Source organism: Bombus vosnesenskii, unplaced genomic scaffold, assembly GCF_011952255.1.
Source record: "Bombus vosnesenskii isolate JDL3184/JDL3185 unplaced genomic scaffold, Bvos_JDL3184-5_v1.1 scf7180000013293, whole genome shotgun sequence".
Classification (NCBI taxonomy): domain Eukaryota; kingdom Metazoa; phylum Arthropoda; class Insecta; order Hymenoptera; family Apidae; genus Bombus; species Bombus vosnesenskii.
Window position 1 is genome coordinate 627,392 of NW_022882944.1, and position 21,447 is coordinate 648,838.

At 35.6% G+C, this 21,447-nt stretch overlaps 1 protein-coding gene across 6 annotated transcripts in view; it reads left to right on the plus strand.

Moving 5' to 3' along the window:
* The first annotated feature begins 6,121 nt into the window (after window positions 1-6,121).
* Window positions 6,122-21,447, plus strand: part of LOC117232814 (ras-specific guanine nucleotide-releasing factor 1-like) — a 49,415-nt gene continuing 34,089 nt past the window's right edge. For all 6 annotated transcript variants that reach the window (XM_033492484.1, XM_033492491.1, XM_033492487.1 and 3 more), the window contains exons 1-4: window positions 6,122-6,544; window positions 9,807-10,034; window positions 11,878-12,008; window positions 12,674-12,790. In XM_033492484.1, the coding sequence (XP_033348375.1) occupies window positions 10,007-10,034; window positions 11,878-12,008; window positions 12,674-12,790 (276 nt within the window). In that variant the 5' untranslated portion in view covers window positions 6,122-6,544; window positions 9,807-10,006. The remainder of the gene's footprint in view (window positions 6,545-9,806; window positions 10,035-11,877; window positions 12,009-12,673; window positions 12,791-21,447) is intronic.

Here is a 21,447-nt window from a genome sequence, read left to right on the forward strand (position 1 = left end):
GCAGTACTGGATCGTTCATTATATTATACTAATATTACATTTTTCCGTATTCAATGTCTACTAACTGGTTGTCTGATAATCTTAATGTATTTATCATTTCCGTGAATGTACAATGTTAAATGAAAGCTCTAATACTGAATTTGGGATCTACACATATGGCATTTATTTATAATTAACTATTTTAAATAATAAGCGTACAAAAATATTGGAAGTATGCGAAGTTCCATTTTTGAAGTGTATAGCTATTGTAACAATATTTCTCTATCGCAGATTTTTATTTATCAATGTAATGTAAAACGAAACATTTTGAATATTCATAACAAATTTCAGTTATTTGACCTTAAAATTTTGGTCGTATGAAAAATCATCTGTCCAATGATTATGTTAATCTATATTTTTACTGTATAAAAATACATATATATATATATATAATATATAATATATAATATATTATATATATATATATATATATATATATATATATAAGAAAACATTTTCAATCACTTTTGTTTATTTTTTCTTTTCTTTTTATAAAGGTTGAATCAGAATAAGTTGGAAACAGTTTCAAAAATTTACTAATGTCTAATCATATACTTTTGATGATCTTTGAAATTTAGTTTAGATACAAGAATATTTTAAATTGCGAGCAAATGAAAGTGCTCATTCTTAATGTTATGTAAAAATATTAAATTACATTACCATAATTTAAATTATAATATAATTAAATTAAAATATTAAATTTAAAGTTAAGTCGATTGCCTACTTTCAACAAATATCTAACTGTTAAAAGGTTGCCTTACGAGATATCATGATTTTTAGCTCATACAGAAGAAGTGTAGCAAAGTGGAAAGTATCCTTTGTAAAACCCTGTATATTTTTGATGATATTTGAATAACGAGAGTAGTAACTTAAAGCAAGCAGTATATCATTTGATTAAAATTTATTGTTGTCTTAATTGACTGCTTATCAATTTTAGAATATGAATAATAGTTTTTTTTCCTAATATCACAATGATAATTACATTCCTAATTTTGATATCAAGGTTTCTTTACAATAAGAAATTGCCTAACACTTTGAGTATCAGAATAGTAAAAACTTTATCCATATTTTCCTTGACACACTAGTCCAAGAAGACCCTGGCTAACATTATTTATTAGCTAGGGCCTCACTTCTATATTTAATAGCTAATTTTTGAACTTTGCTTTCAAACAATTGTTAACCAGCAATTGTTTATAGCAATAATGGTTGTGAATGTAATATACTTTGGTGTCTTTAGACTGCTTCAACAGACGTGTCCTTTTTAATTAATTTCAAGAAAGACGAGTTTCATTGATATTAAAACATTTTTTTATTGTTAATTTTAGCCGTTTCAGCCATTGAAAACAAATTTAATATATAAAATAAGATAAGAGAAGTGAGACAGACAATATGTTGAGAATTTATTTATGTAGTTTGTTTACCGAAAAGTATTAATAATTAGCATAACATATGGTTAAATGTATTGATTTCATATGTATGAAAAAATTGTATTATTGAATAGGTATCATTGCTAATGCCATTTAATTGATTACACAGATATAAAAAAGCTGTATAAAAGTTGAAGTATGACATTGTTTTCATCCATGCATGAATTTCAAAAAACTGCTGTATAAATAGTTACAACAAACGGCTCATATTTAATTTTATGTTAATCAGTATTTAATAATAGATCTTCAATTTGATCGATCGATATTTACATTATAGAACTTAAACAACCAGTTGGTATATTTCTGAACAATTCAAAATTTGTATTCATTTAATATATTAGTAATATTTTAATAAAAGTAATAGACAGTAATACTTAATTTAAATGTGATGGAAGGACACTGGGATCGGTTACACGAAAAGAAAAATATCTGTAGATAATTTGCAATAATAAAGAGGTAATTATAAATATATTACAAAGCAATATTAACATGCCAATATATTGCTGCCAATTTTCAAGAATGTATAATTACTTTACAATAATAAGAAAAATAGAAAAGCTAGATACAGACAATATATGAAATTTAAATTAGGATTTCTCATGGAAAAAGGCACTTGAAGATCTACAATTTATTTAAAAGTAATTCGAAAATTTTTTTTACATTAAATAATTTTGGTAATTCGTAAAGATTTTAAGTAAAAGTTTGTAATAAGAGAAGTCCAATTGTTTCAAAATAGAACCAGAACTGTTAAATTACTAGCGCTTAATGTTAATTTCAAAATTTAAAAATTGAGTATTAATGCGTTATATATCTGAAAATACATATTTCGATAAAATCCTTCGTTTTGGTATGTCGAAAAGAAAAACGTATTTTTAAAAGGATAATTTAGACTAATTCGTGATATTTCCTTTCAATAACGCAAATTAATAACACGCAATAAAAATATAATTTGTTTTTTTACATATCGCGTTATTGTTTTGTATAAATAATATGCGAAGCTTTTGGCATTCAATTAACTAGGAAAAGAAGATTATTGTCATCTAGATTCAAATTTTAATGTATTCAAATATTAAATTTATAACTATTTTTTTATTATGCAACCTATATGTGATCATATGATATTACAAATTTAGGAAACGTGTGTACGTAATTTGGGGTGATTCTGATATTTAATTTCTGATTTTATATATTTAGGTTTAGAAGGTGAGCAAAGAATCGGATATTTATGTTTAATGTAAGAAAAAAACACAGTGAAATATATATAGTTAAAGTAATCATTTTATAATATATCAAACGAAATAAATCTGGTACCGAAGGAAATTTTGTAATTTATTAGGAATTCTATTTAAGTAAGTAGTCAAAACTATTTTATTAAAATTAATGTTGATGTTCGTTGAGAACCTTATAAATAATTTATTAAATAATCTTTTCACACATGATACAGGATAAATCAAGCACCATATACGTAATGTATTTTAGAAGCTCTACGGTCGAGTCCATTTACCATTTTAGTGTCATTTCCAACATTATCGATTCGGCGTAGAATAAGATAATAACATTTGTGCTGGTACATATACATTGAAGCTACAAGATAAAATTGCAATATATCTCGATAATTATAGATACAAAATTCTATACTTCTACAATATTATTTGTTTATTTTTATTATAAAGCAAATGACTAAAACGGAGCGTCTCTTCTGTACAGAAACAAAAGTAGAACAAAAATTATTTTTAGGAACAAAATCATTTATTTAAAAAGAAACAATATCTCGTTGCACATCACCAGAAAGATCCAAAAGCTTTCTGATCCGCTGATTTGCAGTTTCTGGAATCAATAAGAATTTCGCTACAGTCTAATGAAGTGGTTTGTACTGTTTACTATATAAATCATAATTCATCTATCAATTATATGTAACTACTATCAGTTACAATTCTGAACAAAAAGTTTTATAATTTTATGTTTCAAAAATTAATATTGTGATATATTATAATAATGATCGTGCTCAGATCTCACCGCGTGGAGGTTGTTGCATCTGAATATCCACCCTAACTATGCCTCGTCTATTTTCCTTTTAATTTCACTTCAAATATCATACAAAATTAATGTAAAAGAAAAAAGAAAGAATTCATACTCTTTTATATCAACCAACATTTTGAAGGTTCAAGGTAATTTGTATTTCGTGCTTATCGTTTCGTCATAACACGAATGTATGAATGATTCTAATGCAACCGTATTAAGAGCTTCAGTCGATATGTGAGCAGCTCAATAGCTTCGTAGGATCATATATCAATGGTACATGATCAGTGATCACCTCTGTGCAACTCTCCCAATTGCACCGGATGAAATGTGTTTCCAACGTTACGGTGAAAGAGTTTTAGATTCTTCATAAAGGTAATATTACTGAAGAAACGCAACGATTATTCATTAACGCAACGCTAATGAAGAACGTAATTAAGCAAATAACCCATGGTAACCGAAATACAAAGTTTCTCTTTGACGTAATCAACGATGAAATTCCCCGAGGATGCGAAATTGCCGACAGTGTGATTAATTTTTCCGTGTGTTGTAGAGACGTCTTTCGCGGTTTGAAATCGCGAACTTGGTCGTTCGAACAGACAGAGCAAAAATCTGTCGGAGTCAGGTAGGCGCGTTCGAGATTCCTTGAATGAGTCCGTCGAAGGATATTCGGTTAGACCTCCTCCTGATGCGGCGATCCGACGTGATCTGGATCGTTGTTGGTATCGCAAGGAGGGGAAGATCGGCACGTTGCGTCGCGTCATGGAACGGGCGATGCGAGACACGGATATTTAGGAGAGTCGAGTTGTCGGGAGGGTAGTTATGCAGAGTTGGATGCCAGAATTTCGGAGCCTCGAGCTAATTTCTCTGCCTGGTCGCCATTACCACAGGGTGACTCGATTCACTTTATCAGCCGAAAGGATATCGGATGGAAAAAGATTGAACGCGGAGCTTTACACAGGAGGTTCGAAGGGTTGGCGAGGATTATCAGGATATTCCAGAGGCGAGTAACTCGATCAATGAATATCTCCTTTTTCCTATTCTCGCCGATATTGATATAGGGTGACTAATTGGCTTTTTGTTTATGAAGAGATTGTAGGGTCTGTTGCGTTCTTTTCTTTGTCAGAGATCGTACAATTTTCAGAATGGAGTTCCGTTTGATCGCGCGGCTTAAGAAAATAAAGTAGAGCAAGTTTCGTCGCGCGATAACGTGATTCTTTCTGGAAACTTGGTTATAATATAGAATAGTATAAGAAGTAGCGTTAGATATCAGCGTTTCTTATTAAAATGCGATCGGGTAACGGCAATTTTAGGAAAAGGTGTATTCAACGCGAAAGCGGTTATTTACTGCTTCAGCATCGTGTAGCACCTTAGTCTTATCCTGCTTTAGAATCATGCCACCATTAACGCGGTACTTTCCTTCTAGGGACACCCTATAAATTAAAATAGGCCACCCTACATGGACGCGGTAATCGAGAAAATGTAACGAAGGTTTGACGTATGAAGGAAGTATCAAAGCCTAAGAGATACAAGCATTAAAGTTACTTTCACGTATATTAAGCTAGCGTATCACGAAAACAATGCAAACATTCTCTTAAAGTTCACCGATTTTCATTTCTTTGTTCCATTTGCCGTGTTAATTTCATTTGGTGCTCAATATCGTGAAAACGAAGAAAAGGTGGTAAATGAGTATGTCTTCAAAATTCTCTGACGTTTCACAACATTCTTCTCGTTATTCCCAGTTACGCGCTAATGACATTTTTCATATCTGATCGCTTTCATCTATTTTTCCAGTGTCTTGCTGCTTTCGAGTAATAACACTCGTTTCTTTCGCCGAACGAAAATCTTGAAAAATATGCTGGAATTCGCAACATATACGCGTCACAAGTAACGTAGCTGTTTCATGTTTGTAAGATATCGTTTGGTGATTACCATTAATTTTAAAACGTATCAGACATCATCTTTCAAAATCCTTGCACGATAAATATTCGAAATTTATGTCCCCTTATACGCGATAAATCAGTACACCCAGTTCCTGATACGAACACTTTATCAGAAAAATTCTTCTTCGCATCTTCATATGCATAATTCAATTAAAACTGCCTAACAGTTGACCTCGACAACGTATAAAGTATGGTATAATTTCAAACGTGTAACAATTGTTTCGAACGTTGTAAAAAAAATACCTGACCCATGCCGTTGGCAATAATAATTGTGCGATGTATGCCTCGGAGAATGATTGGTCGAACCTTATAAAATATGTTCTCTAGACGAACCCATAGAAAGAGATATAAAGGGATGAAATCCGCAGATCGATTTGGATGGGTAATCGGTCGATTCTTTTCCATTTTTAGGTAAGGAGGCAGAAGGAAATCGATGGAACGATAGAAAAAGGGTAAAAAGAAGGAATGACCAATGGCCGAATGATATTGCAACGTTGGAACGAGCATTGATTCACCAATTCCGGCGCGACGTCGGTCGTATTGAACTTGATCCCATTTCTTGCAGCCCAATTAGCCCACATATAGATCCGCCCATGCCGTGTCGTGTGGGGTGGCTTTCAGCGGGAGTGTGCGCAGTGACAGGTAAGCGCGCAGCTTCTGGGGTTGGAGAAAAGGCAGAGCAGAGGAGGCAGCCCCGTGAACCCGTGGCGATGCCTCTGGGTAGGCACGTCGCGACTCCCGATGCCGAAACATCCTCGACCATGTCGGGTGCCGGTAACGGGCCACCAGTTTCCACGTTCTCGTTCGTACAACGGCCGTCCTCATCCTGGTCACCTGGCCCGACCTCGTTACTGCTGCTCGCCGGACCAACTCGATTAATAATCGTTTAATCGGTTCTCGTACCTTCTCTCCAGCCGACCAGAGACACGCTCGTTCGCGCCGCATCCGCCTCGACGCTGCCGCCGCATCCTCGGACATCCGTGGCCGAGGGAATACATATATATTTAGAGAGGCAGACTACTGTGGAGGGGGGACTGTGAATCTGGAGCACGAACAGGTGGTGCAACATCAGTCGAGAACTGGAGAGGATAGATATATCGGGGGAAGAAGTAACAGGTACTGTGTCACCAAAATCGCTTCGCTATACTATACTTCCCTCTTCCTTCGTTTCTTCTTCTCTTTCTCTCCTTTCTTCGATTTCTTCTTCTCGTTTTATTCTTGATTTATGATTTTTTTTTCTTTTTTGGCCATTGATTCGTTTGGAACGTACGATGCGGTTCGAACGGTGCGAATTGCGCGCGATTAATCCGCTGAAGCATCGTTTGCCGCAGCGAGCGCCTCTTTCGTTTGATGCGGTTGTATTACGGCGTCGCGTCGTCGAGTGGATGCTGCCGCATGGTTATTCCCAATGAATAGTATACCGAAAAGAAAGCTGTATCCTTTGATAGGGCTGTCGGTATGTCGCAGGATGTTCCGTTACACTCCGGTGTTCCATAAACGTTATCTATTCGAGTTGGAACGTGTTTGATCTTATGCATTCGCGAAGCGTATATGCACGTACTTTACGAGTTACAGATACCAATAGTCACGTATAACGACTACGTTTTTGGTCTAACGACTTATGTCTCGGTGAATTTTTCTTTGTAAATGATCGTGTAGATTTTAATGCGGGAGACGAACATGATTTAATCCACGGTCAGTTAGCAACGTCGATTTGCTACATCGCAAAATGTGGAGTTAGATAAAAGTTGAAATAATAAGTTTTGAGAAATATTACGTAAAATTTCATGCAAAATTTGAATCTATCCAGTTACTTTTTCTATTCATACGAAGAGATGTTATCTTGGCCAAACTTCCACATTTTATTTATACTGACACATATGGAGGAACACGGATACATATCTCGATTTTACACTTGGTTTCGTCAAATTATAAAGTTACAATCGTCGGACAAAAATTTAGTCGTGCAGAGATTCGGATGGAAATTTTTGATTCCGAATGATACAAATCACAGGATAACGAAAGTTTAAAATACTGTTTCCAAGCAACAGGCATATATGTATGTATATACACGTATGTAGATATGTAAATACATATGGACGTAGCGAACGATAGTGTAATATCCGGCCTGTAGCAAATCTCGTTTGTGAAACGGAACGTAAAACTCTGGACCGCGTGTCGACAGCAAAAGATAATGATGCGCGTGTAATGAAATTCCATGAATCACAGGATGCGAGCGTGTGGATTTTCTGACAAATAAATGAATATTTCGATAAATAAAAAACCGTTAATCCGATACGTGGTAGCGACGTTTCATTCGTTTCCCACATCGAATAGCGTTAAACGACGACGACGACGAGTAATCTGGAATTTTTAGTTGGTTCCGGAAAACAGCAGATGAGAGTTTTAAAATAAACATTCCTCTGTTTTAATTATTTAGGTATCTCACTATAGAGGCGACTGCGTTTTTAATCGAAAGTCTAACATATACTGCCACGATATAATTAATTTAAACGATTAAACGCTAATAAACTGTCGAATTTTTATCTGACGCCACTAATATTCTCTTTCGAAAAAAAATTTTTCTGGACATTATGTCATGTCTGAGTGTTACTTGATCGAATAAAACTAAATATATTTATTATGCTAATAAGAGGAAATGGAAGCCGGAAAGAATACAAAATTCGGCCAAAATTGAATTATAGAAGTTCTTTTTGAATTATAGAAGAAATATTACGCATCAATATCGTCAATAATAAATATAAGCTTAATCTACAAAATAAAATATAATGATTTAAATGTATCATATTGTTATATGATGTTGTTATACGACGAATAATGGGAAATCCTGCCGTGTATGCACAATAATACCAAATCCAGTTTATTAAAATAAAGATTTAATTAATTGTAAATATTTAATTACGCACAAGTATACGTATATTTGTTTATATTGTAATTACTTGCCGTTAATGACAAATATATAAAGAAATATTATTCCGCTGATAATATTTCAATATAAATATACGATATGAAGTAATTTACGTTTTAAAGAAAATTGTATTTACATGTACTTTACATAACGTTTGAATCTATTAAGCAATGTTTATGAAACGTGTTACACTACATTAGAAAGTACACATTAGGTTAAGCTATGAGCAATCATGTCGCGTGTCTTTTTATACTTTTCACACGTAAGAAATAGAAGAGTAAACAACTTTGAGGCTACTCAAGTAGCACCTATATTTCTTTGCTATAATTTTTAGATTTATCTTTAGAACGCGTAATTATTTTGTCACGTTACACTGCAGTATTTCACGTTTCGAAAGATTCAGCCTTACGCATAAATTTCTTGTATCTTAAATTGCGAACGAAATTACGAATTCAGCTATAAATAAACTAAACGTAAGTTGCTGTAACTTCAAAGAAAGTTTCGACTAAGAGTACTTATGCGACGTCCATTTGCCCAACTGTATGTACGTACTTGCACAACCAACCTTAGATATTCTCGAAAAGCTATGTACAATTAATCGCGGATCTGCCTCACACTGTCTATACACGGCCTCGAATTTTATGCGATTTTTCATTTTTTCGTGGTTTCTATCATTACGTTCGTACGCGTATCACAGACCTAGAAAAACAATGATATCGATGGATATAAAGTTACTGTTATCAAAATACCGTCTCCCGCGCGGAACCTGTCTTAGAAAGCATACGAATGCTATTATTCGCATATTTTGTTTCACAAGCTCGAACATAGAGAAAAAGTAATGGAAGATAGAACTGTAGAGAAATAGAACGTACGAAACGTGTTGAAGATAAAAGCGTTAATACAAATATCGAATGTTGTCACGGTAACGTCACAGTTTGGTATAGGACAAATAAGATTTTACAAATTATCTTTACAATTATATACATACAATTTTCGATTATTAGGCGTACAATTTATGCGATAGTCGTATACTTTTCTTCTTTGTTTGACAACACGGTATGATGATTAATCCTGTTATAATATATTGCTCGATACATTAATTAGAAGATGACGTATTTATTTAGAACGAAGCTGCTCTTCACGTTATTTTGAAACTGATAAATACACCGATTGCTAGTTCAATTTGTTTGAAAGAAAAGTAAGAAAGAAAAAGTTGTTAAGGTGACGCATTACCATACTCGTTATAAAATTCATGGCCTGTTCTATTATTACTTTCGTTTTGAAACTTCCTTTAAAACACGATTGTAATATATTTTACTTATCGGACCATTTTATACGTATACATGATATTCAGAAAGGAGTAGAACAACAAGTTATTATAAAGTGTACGTAAGTTTCTGATAATTCAAGAAGTTGAACAGTTTCTTTTCTCCTACTTGCCTCGTTTAGAACCGTGGTGGGACGCGTTGTTGAAGAGGCTCAAGAAATTGGAGTTCCTAAGATACTTATACCACGATAAACGTCCGTGCGCAACATCACGACAGCACGGTGCTATTTTCTACGTCATCGCACCCTATACAAGGTATTCTGGACAATCAATATTTATCGCGTGGATCGTCGAAAAGAAGCTTCGCCAACGACCTGTGATCATGCTCAGCCCAAAGATGCAAAGAACTGGTAAGTTGCGAGCGAAGCCATTGCTATTTTCAACATTCTCGACTCAATTTATGCGTCGGTCGATATGTCTTTCAAAAGCATTCGTTGCAACTCGACCCTTTTATCAAACGTACACCGCGAAAATATAGCAGTCTGATAAAACACGAATATTAAACTGAAAAATTTGTTTCGATTGAATGTTTAATATAGACCACGCGCGATTCGTTTGACAGATATTCGAAATCAGCTTTTCGGAAACAAAAATTGGCGCAAAAGGTCCATAGTTTCGTGGCTCTTGTTTACTAAAAAATAATTCGTTACACTTTCATACAAAAAAAAAAAAAAAAAGAAAAACATGTATGTGACGATTCGGTCAAACGTTTTCGTTTCCTGTTGCCTGGAAATTTTACAAATTCGTCAAAAATACTATTTTACGTACATCGGATTACAAAAAGAAATACGATCAAGTCCTTTTATTTTCGTCAGTTTTCTACTTTTTCAACTTCAAAGGGTAACTCCTGTTTCACGTTTCCACGGCCTTTGGTTAACGAATACTTAGCAATTTTTCACGTAAAGGGCGAAGACGCGTTAGAAAATAATTCTCAGATGTTTCGTAATCGATTCGGTAAAATATCATTCGTCGATTTAAATAAAGCAATTCCCAGAGAAGCGAAAATAACTTCTCGTCGAACGAAGAAATATACTTGCAGATCTACCAAAAGTAACTTGCCATGATGGATGACTTCTGTAAAAATCACATCTGTCTGTCGACTCGCTTCCATACACGAGAAAACTTTTCCTTCGCTTGTACCGTAATTAAGTTTAAGTTGAAGTTGTGCTGCAACAAATCTCGGTGTTTTTCAGATTTGAGTGGATCGAGAACGTGCAAAACACGCGTCTCGGAATATCCTTAACTTTACGATGGATTGCTCGCTGAAAGATCGGCCAAAAGGGATCGCCGTGAGATCTTTCTCGTTGATTGGTTCTACGTTTGTAAAGCTTGTTTCAACAGAGATATTTGATTTAGGATACTAGGAAACATTAGGCAATCGTCTAATTTCGTCTCGGCTGCAAATTTCAAATTTCAAATTTCAAATCTTTTCTTTCGATGCTTCTATAGACGAAAAAAATTGTATCTAGAATATTTGACCAAGGATCCTGATTTCTTCAAAGCATAATATAGTGTTACTACCGCGGATGTAGGAACGTTAGTGCGTGAAAACTTGTCACAAGTTCGTATGCCGCGTGTTAATTCAATGCAAGAATATTCAGATTACGCGCATGAGTGATAGACCTATTTCAAACTCTATGCCAATTTAACCCATACGAACATTTGCGTTATCGAATAACGCTATTCACATTCATATTACCAACTTCTAGTCGCTATATCGTATAAATTCTACGCAGCCATTTGCATCTGTTTTTACAGGAAATCAGTGACGTCGAACTTTCTCACGGAAGCATTATTTACGCTAGAATACGCGCAACGGATGCATTATTTAAAAGAACGTACAAGAATTAACGACTGGTCGTTTTGAATTTTCTAATAATCGTGTAATTTTCCACGTATCTTCTTGCAAAAACGCGATGAAAAGTTTAAAATTACAACGAGTTTGATCGTAAAAGGCAAAAAGTTGGTGGCAGAGAAGATCGACGAGGACGAAGCGTTTTTTCCGAGTAAACTGTCTCGTTAAGTCGTCCGGTAACGTGGCGAATAAATTCATCAGAGAAGAAAAATGACACGATAAGTAGGCAGCATCAGAACGCGTATAACGCAACTGGGAACGTTACGTTCGAACGGCTAAATTATGGATTCGGCTACAATTCCTACCATTTCACGTCTGATATTCGTTGTATGTTTCAGTGAGGGTGAACGACTCGCAGCTCATCATGCTCTCGGAAAAAGCTCATTACGATCACTCGTTCACTGGATATTTGCACAAACGAACCGCCGACTCGGCCAAGTGGCAATTACGATGGTTCGTTTTATATCAGGTGAGTGATACATACGTCGATTTTCGTGTTGATCATCCTGTCGAAACTTCGTATTTAAGGGGGAAAATCTGGTTCTTTGAACGAATCGAAGAAACTGTTCGTGTGGAAGTTGTATGCGCGTGCACGTAACGATACAGTTTTCCACGATAACTGGTGATTTAACGTGATAAGTAGCTATACCAGCGTATCCGAAACTAATTAGGAAAATCTGCCTGGCCGAGAAATTTTACTCATCGCTATTTGAAACTGCTTTTCTTGTATATAATTAATACATATATTAATTTTCCTTTTACGTAGCATCGCTTTTAGGTAAATACAGTTACAAATTTCGTAAAAACAAAATTTTTCGTTCAAATGCAGTTCCACCAATGTTTCCTATCTTTTCCTTTTTTTTTTTTTTTTCATTCTTTTCCGTGGTCGTATATTCCGCTTCGTTAAAATGTAACAACAAACATAGTTTTTCGAAGCTTCAACTCGTGTTATCGTATAAGTACTTTTACATTTACCTTGTAGAAACTGTTGCGCGTGCAACATGCAAATGAAATTTTCACGTCATCAGGCGAGCTCTTTTTCCCTCGCTTCGAGAAATAGTCGAAAGTTTGCTTTTAAATTTAATGTCGTTATATTTCGTTCTAGACGTATAACGATGGCTATATATGTTACAGAATTTGCTGTTCTACTATGAAAATGAAAGCTGTTCGAGACCCAGCGGTGTTGTTTTGTTGGAGGGTTGCTACTGCGATCGCCTCATCACCGCCAAAGGCAAAGAGCCAGATAAACAGGTAAGTGTATACCGCTTTTAGTACCTGTGCAGTGTCAGTTCTGTCTACGTGGCTCAGTTACACACGTATTATTCGCAGTGCGAACCTACCTCTCCACATTTTCTTCGAACAATGATTTACAACGCGCTGGGTAATTAATCTCGGTTCTGCACGAGCAAATATGTAGAAGAGTCTTTCGAACATTTTAGCAACGCGTGTCGTTTTTATTTCATTTTCTCCTCGTCTCGCGTTTCTCATAAAAATCTCATATTCGTAATATAGTACGTAAAATTTTCCCTCGTTTTTAAACTGACACGATAGGCAGAGCCGTAACGATATAGTCTCGGATCGACGCCCAACTATCGTAGCGAGAAACTGTGCGCCTAGGTACACGTAGCTAATTCCACTTGTCCTTTTCCTCAAAGTACAGATAATATCGCTGTTCCTTTGAAGATTACCGAGACCGGCTGTCATTATGCTTGAAGCTTAAACCCATGCATTTCGCGTGGACGCACGGAATTGGGGTCAAGTATCGTGCAAAACGAGCCACGTGTAAGTGGAGTACGCTTTTAGAAAAACTCGTGGACGCAAACCCTGGTGCACGAGATTCGGGTTCGCGGCCCTTTGTCATCGCATTAACACGACCTCACTTGTCGACTTGTGCATTCGCGTAGAGTCGATTGAGCAGAGACGATGCGTCGTTGTACAATTTACGCGGGCTTTAGCGTATCAAAATTACGCGTATAACTTCCGATGCACGATTTAACTCGTTTTACGTGATCGGTTGCTTTAAACGGCACTCCTCTAGACTCGTCGAATAATTGCCCAACGATGATAAAATAATCGCGAGAACGATAACATTGGTATTTAGAAAAGAGAGAACTTATAGACAGCTAGGATCGTGGAATCGGTGTCTGGATGCAACGACAAGTCGAACAATGGCCAGACGTGAATAAGTAGCGTACATAGCGCGATCTATAGCAGTCACTGAGATAAAGAGCCGTGTTCTCGATAACCTGATATCTGATGACATATCTCTGATAATGTTGGATATTCGTTAATTATACTGTCTGATAATTTTGGGATAGGCGTTTAAAAGAAATTACGAAAATTCATCGTAACGATATAAAATAAATATATTTCTATAGAAACGAACGTTTGCCATTAAGCATCGTGTACCAGAATGATACTTTGCTTTTCGCTATTCCCCAACGTTATCGATGAAAATGCCGTTTTATGGTTGAATTTGTTTAAAGATTAATCTTTCCGCTCACTTTTCACATATCGCGATGGAATTTGCGAAAACGTTGCACGATATCTTTTATCTTTACATAAATATACATGTAATGCATAAATTAAATACGATAAAATGTATATGTTGTATTTCTGTAGCGTGAGAATGAATCGGTGAGAATATCAGGTAGGGAGTACGAGCAACCATGAATATTTTGTTTGGCAGATCTCCCTTTGTCACGGTACTACCATCGTGAAAGTACTTTCCGACGGTTGTTTTACAGTACCTTGTTATTTGAAAGTTAGGTTGCGATTTACGAAAAAGGGAGAGTCGCTGCAGAGTATGTTGGAAACTGATTGATACGGTTCGTTTTACGTGACTGTTTTGCATACTGCGTTTCTTCTGTCCATTGTATTTGTTCGGGACAACATTGGAATTTCGAATGCGATTTCGTTGGGTAGTATAGAACAATGTAACGACTAGTTTCTTCTCTCGTGCCATCGTAAGAAATAAACGAGAGGTCATTGTTGACAGAAAGTTGGAAAGCATTGTCTCTGTTCGAGGAACGTAATAAATTTTGCAAAGACTCGATTAATCTTGAACAAGTTGTTGCCGATTATTAAAACGCAATCTTCGTCTTTAAATTGTGTTAATAATTTATAAGGCAGCTAGTTCACGGTATTACGATAGGGACGTTTATTCGATAATTCTTTCATTATTAAATAATTTCTTCGTTATTAAATAATTCTCTCGTTATAAAATAATTCTTTGATTATTCACGTTTATGTTCCCATATTTATCAAGGACGATACGAAAGAGTAAACAGTACGAAAAAAGCTTGTTACCGTCAAAGTTACATATTTATTTTCATTTATACCGGATAAAGCACTCTCTGGCTACGCGCTTATGATTGTAAACTAATTGCACATGACGTATTAATGCGTAAGCCGATCTATCGATTTATTCAAAGGTCGCTCGACCTCACCAGGTCAATCCTTTTTTTATTTTCCTTTTTCGACATGCGTTGTACAATATTTTCATCTTCAAAGAACGATTACGAACTTAGCGAATCTCTCGCGACGCTTATCATCACACCGTTGTTACACTTTTTATACCGTTTCGTGTGCACGTACCTATTTGCATATCGTACGGTTTAAAGTTCATATCCTATATTTTTACAGCTACTGACATGATACAATTTAATTATAATTGGCAATATTTCGCGTAAAATTTACCAGCTAAATAACCAGACTGCTATATAATAAATGTTCTTTATTAAATCGACCACTCGTCGTATCAATTACTTTATCGCGAGATCGTCGTAGGAACGAAAATCTAACGATACTTTATGAGAATTAATTAATTAAGCAACTGTGCTGGAATTATATTTGTTCGATGTCATTCGCTCTACGATAACTGTACGTGAGTAGAATATTTGGAAAAAAGTCGTACCGCCGTGCAGAAAGCGAAACGAAACAGTCGACATATTTACGATCTTTTATCGTCACGACAAATGTCGCTTAACTTGCTCAAATAATCAACGTATCTCCGAGTTTGAGTCGGCGAACAAACGGTTCCTTCCCTAACTGTAACGCAACACCTGTTTGACTGTTAACCATTCTCATGACTGAGCTATCGAATTCCTGGAACAGCGTTCTTCCAGTCCAATAGTAATTTAACTTCAATGCATCTGTGATGATAATCACAACAGGGACGGGACTTCTCGTTGCTTCCTGACGCAAGTCTGAAAGAAAACTCCCTTTTCAAAGAATAAAATATTAAGGGAATAACTTGCCTCGATGTACAATGTACATACATATGTATGCATATACCATGATCGTTGCCTTCAACCACTAGAGATCGAAGTGTAAATTAATCTCTCACCTCAAACAAGTCCGTTTCGAGGTGGAAAAAGTTTGAAGGGTACTACTGCTGGGCGATAATTGAAAACACAGATTCAATTTCTGACGAAATTCTATTCCGAACAAAGTTTGAAACGTTTTAAGGTTTCAGAGTTTGATTCCGTGAACTGCTTCGAATTGACATTGGATTTTTTAACGCTATTTAGTAGTCCTTTTTTGGTTGTTGTAGTCGTCGTGTGTTGCACAGAGGCAAAGTCTCTTGTAGTAATTTTTTTTTTTTTTTTGTAGAGAATATTTTAAAGCTAATTCTTATGAAATATCGCCGTTGTTAGATGATCTAAGCTAAAAACTTTCGCCGATCCATGTATTTCATATCAGTGGAGAAGCTATGGCAAACAAGTTGCACTTCGTTTGATTAATAAACAAATTGAACAACTTTGAACAAACAAGTTCCATTCCAAGCATCGATCAACTCATCTGCATTTTAAACTGCAAAGTGAACACGTATTTGCGAATAAAACAAATGATCAATTTTTAACGTGTGACACGAAGAAATTAACGTCGACTTGGGGACAATTTTATATAAAAGTAGAGAGCCGTTATATGTACCTACGATAAAGGAAACAAACGTCACTCAACTAATGGCTAACGGGATATATTTTAACGATAATTAATAGCAGCAGAAACCGATGTAAATTGAGGATGTAAAATATTGGGATGGGATACGAGAACCGTAACGAACATTAACGCGGTGTCATGGAATAAAAGGAGATGACGAAGGTTGTAAAATTCATGAAATGAAATACGACGAACGAACAGACGCAGAGTAACAGTGGAAATTGGTAAATTATTTTGCGATTGTCGAGCAAAGTACCAGGCAATGATTTTTGCTTCGACATGTAGAAATGTGAAAATTTCAAAAATGTAGGTGTACGTGCTCGTGGTGTGTGTGTGTGTGTGTGAGAAAAAAGAGAAATAATTCAGAAAGAAGATACGGCAACGGTCTTTGTCCAACCATAAGCAGCATCTATTTAATAGATCGTTTTATTTCGATAAATCTCTTCGAAGCTCTTTGATCGAACTGGAATTACCACTTAGTTTAGCGTTGGTGTGCGCAAATTCCGTTTGCACGACGAGCTTTGAGAGGTTCCTTTCAAACGGAGGATCCTCGCATCCTCCACTGAGAAATCAATTGCAGCCGTTAGCCTTGACGTGACGAGCGTACACGAAACAATGACTACGGCGAACATCGTCGTTCTTACGTCGAAGTGCTCGTCCCGTTTTAGCGTACCATTGTCTCACGGCTAGCATTGTCTCCGTTTTACTTAGTCTCGAAAGGTGATTGAAACTACTCTCTCGGTTTCGTCTTCATCTTTCTATCCTGGCTGTAACGTTTGCGATGGAATCGGAATGGATATCGCGCGTTTCCTTCGAATCGCGAGATCTGACGATTTATAGTTTAAACACTGGAATCTTTGTTCTTCGCAGAACAGGGTTTCGTACTTTTCATCGATACATCTTTATTGTATGTTAATAGCAGTTTTAATAGCAGCAAATACCAACGAAAATTTGTACGTGGAACCTCCCTTGTTTTGAATTCAGCGATTATGTAGCCTATTACCATATATACATAGTTTTGCGTAAATTCTGTTCGTAAATGAGCTCGTTATTTGTCCGAGTATTTATACAGAGTTTATAACAACTTTGTTATAACGAGTTTAGATTCTATCGGTGGTTAATACGACCTCCTATCGAGACAATCTATCAAATTTTCGAATTGCGAACCTCGGTTACAATGGCGTTCAGAAGTTGCTGGCTTCAAGATTAAAGTAGAGAAACGAGAGTAACAGAATGGCAATAATCGATTGATATAATATCAGCTGACCTACTCTCTATACGATCCGTCTAATATCTCTTTTAATAACTGCATTGTATTCGGATTGCGATGCTGTTTACTATACGTTTAATTCCGTCTCTACGTGACGCTGCAAAACACAGTTGTCCGCATCTCCACTCTGTATTTATCCTTGAAGCGCAAATTAATTAAACGTCTGCTCGAAAGCAGCTGCCGCAAGACCCACAAAACCCGAGGAAAAGGTTTGTGAAAAAATTGCGAAACAAAAATACAGCTGCTTTGGCAGTGGATGGCCTTCTTTGTTTCGCGCTGCTGTACAAGTTCTATCAGCGACTTACTCTCCGTCTTGTACATCGGATCTAAAACTTGTCTTCTATTATACTTCGTTAACGTCGGCTGTCCTTTCGACGCACGAATATTATACCAGAGAATTATGAGCTTGTCTTTATTCTCGTCCATTTGCTGTTTCGTTCGATCTGATGGAAATCAAGTTACGCCTGATGCGCAGCTGTGCGTTTGGATGCGCTAAAATGTTAAATGAAATTTAATATTCATCGGTGTTTCTTGCAGTAGCATCGGTAAAAATCACTTTTACAACTGGTTCATGAATAAGTATACGCGAGCATATTTGAATCGATAGCGATGGAATTAATTTTACGTGGCTGATAAATAGCATTATTATTCGTTGATACGATAAATGAAAATTTCATAAATATTGTATCAACTTCGTTGTTGATAATAGTCGATAGTCGGAAAGCAGTGGAAAAAGGTGTGTAAAACATCGGTAGACGCGGATGGATTTTCTTTCGCGATGCTGTATTTATCGAGGACGACGCTGTAAATATCGGCAGATAACTCGATCAACCAAGCTGATGACCTCGATACGTGGAATTTATGAGGCACTATGGAACAGGTACCAATAACAAAAATTAACCAATATTCTCTTTGTAGACATTTTGAAAAATGTACTATGTATTTTGTAACGATACTTTCGTTCCTCATTTTATGACAATAAGTTTAGTAACTTCCTATGCTGTAAGAACAGGAGATATCCGGCGCTCGTTTTTACGAGAGATCGCAGGTTCTGGGTACTTTTATTTGTTTTATAAATATATATTTTTACGTATTTTAATTTTTACGAAGATTTCAAGTGAATGATCGAGCAATAATCGAATCGTGTTAGAAAAATACCTTTCAATCGTCAGTGTTTGATTTAACCGTGGAACTTTAAATATTTTTAATAACAACGACAGCGTCTTGGTATCTGCATCTATTTCATTCGTTTATTAATTATTCGCTAGGAATCTAATATTCAGAAGCAAATAATGGAGAGAAAAGGAGAGAGGAAGGAGGAGAATAACGAGTTTCTCGTCTCATGGTTTACTCGTGAATCCATCGGTAAGACTGGCAGGCTTTTGTTTCAGAAGCTGAGCTGGCAAAAGCTAGATCAAATAATCGCGCATACATATTTGATACAGACATATTTTGTATGAACGAAGTATTATATAGTTTTAATGTACATCCCTTTGGCGGCGAGTGTACTCGGTATAATATAGTCACTAACTACTCGCTATAAAGGCGACTATACAGGGCGGTTGGTAACTGGTGGTACAAGCGGAAAGGGGATGATTCTACGCGAAAAAAGAAGTCGAAAATATAGAATAAAAATTTGTCGTTTGAGGCTTTGTTTTGGAGAAAATCGACTTTGAATTTTCGCTCGGTACGCGTGCACTTTATCACGTCTCGTTATAACGGATCTCACTGTAGATCGTTGTCTCGATGGAAAAATTAAAAAAAAAAAAAAAATAAAACAAATTTTTATTCTATATTTTCGACTTCTTTTTTCGCGTAGAATCACCCCCTTTCCGCTTGTATCATCAGTTACCAACCACCCTGTATATCTGTGTTAGAAATACGTGATTCGTAAAGATTATTTCACGGATACCAAAAAAAGTTAAAAAAATACCGAGACCCGAGCATATACACACGTTACGTACATATATGTACATAATACATATATACATAAACATCGGGAAAATTATTCTTTTAAAAGCAGTAGAGAAACAGACATATGGTACATACATATTGATACCGACTTTGAGTGATTTCCACATTTTATAAATTTTCCCTTCGTTTGTATGAATTCGCGAGTACCGTGCCATGTGAATATACGATCTTTTTAATAAATGATGCTCTTCGACGATTGACGTGGGATGAATATTTTCATTTGATCGTGTCGCGGCGCTGAAGATACGGAGATACGTATTTTCGATCAAAAGAGATTGCTTTCTGAAATTCACAAACAGCGGAACAATTTCTGCTAAAACGAACAACTTTTTCTAGAAGAAAACGGCTTCTCGTCAATGGTATAATTTAATTATTGTAGACGTAATTTTAATATATCTCCTCGATATCTCGTATCTATCTTTAACATATAATACGTATTTTTTATTATATTTCAGCGCGTAATTGATCTTCTCTAAGGGTCACGATAGCTATAGTTACTGCATGTTATAGACAGATATAAATGTGTTTCATAGTTTCAGAAATCTTAAAGTACAGATAATTATGATATACAACTTATTCGTGAATAAACAAAGGACGGTATTCATGAATAAACAAAAGGCGGTATTCGTGTTGTTTATTTAATATTCCGTTTGCGGATTCACGATCGTTAGCCTATTTAGTATTCACAAAGAGGAAAGGCAATTATTTCCATCTTGCAATGTCACGTACCGTAAAATGTATTTGTTTGCCGTTCGCAAAGCTACTTTTTATAGAGTGGAGCGGCTTACGTTATTGAATGATAACTAGAGTAATAAATGAACAGTTTCTACTGGCAATGATTTCATTACAGTTCATACGTTCATACGTGAAATTGCTGGCAATTAAAATATAAAAATTTCAATTTCGTACCATTTGATTTTTACGTCGCTCTCCGAACACGTTTGTTTTTTTTTATTCTGCCTTTGAATTGCTTCTCTGACTTAATCGAGCGATTCAATCAATTTCATTTATAACATTAATTCAAGCAATCGCAAAATATGGAAACTATATGTAAGCTCATATTTTAGATATAATAATCACGCTAACAATATAAATATGCAAACAACAGCTCGTCAGCAAGCTTACCGTTGCTAATAACAATGCGTGTGGATATCGATCGTCCTTTCGAAGCGGTGCAAAAGGAAGTCGGTAACAATTTTTTATTTTTAAATATCGAAAGTGCAGGGAAAGTATATCAAGATATTAGATTTCTCATGAAAGTCGCCGATATTAATAAGTAAATTTTATTGCTATTTCATCGCCTGACAAATAACATTTTGAAACGCCTTAAGAAATACGAACGATAAATACTCTTTTAAATCATATTTGTGAATTATTTATCGCCATATAAATATATATATATATATATATATATATATATACATATAGCAGGATGAGAACAAGAGTAAATATATATTTACACGGATTTCCTATTATATACGTATTTGGGATAAAAAGCGATACCTGTTTCATACAAACTTTATAGAACAATAAATTTGTCGGGACTGTGACGCGCGTTCAACCTCACTGGCTGAAAAAATTCCTCTATCGATCTTGGAGCGATACCTTTCCTATCCGTCCTTATAAGATACATAGATATAACCATTGGATAGCGAATGCGGATACCGCGAAAATGTATCACGTATGCACAGGCGCCGCAGCGTTCTCATACGATGCTCAG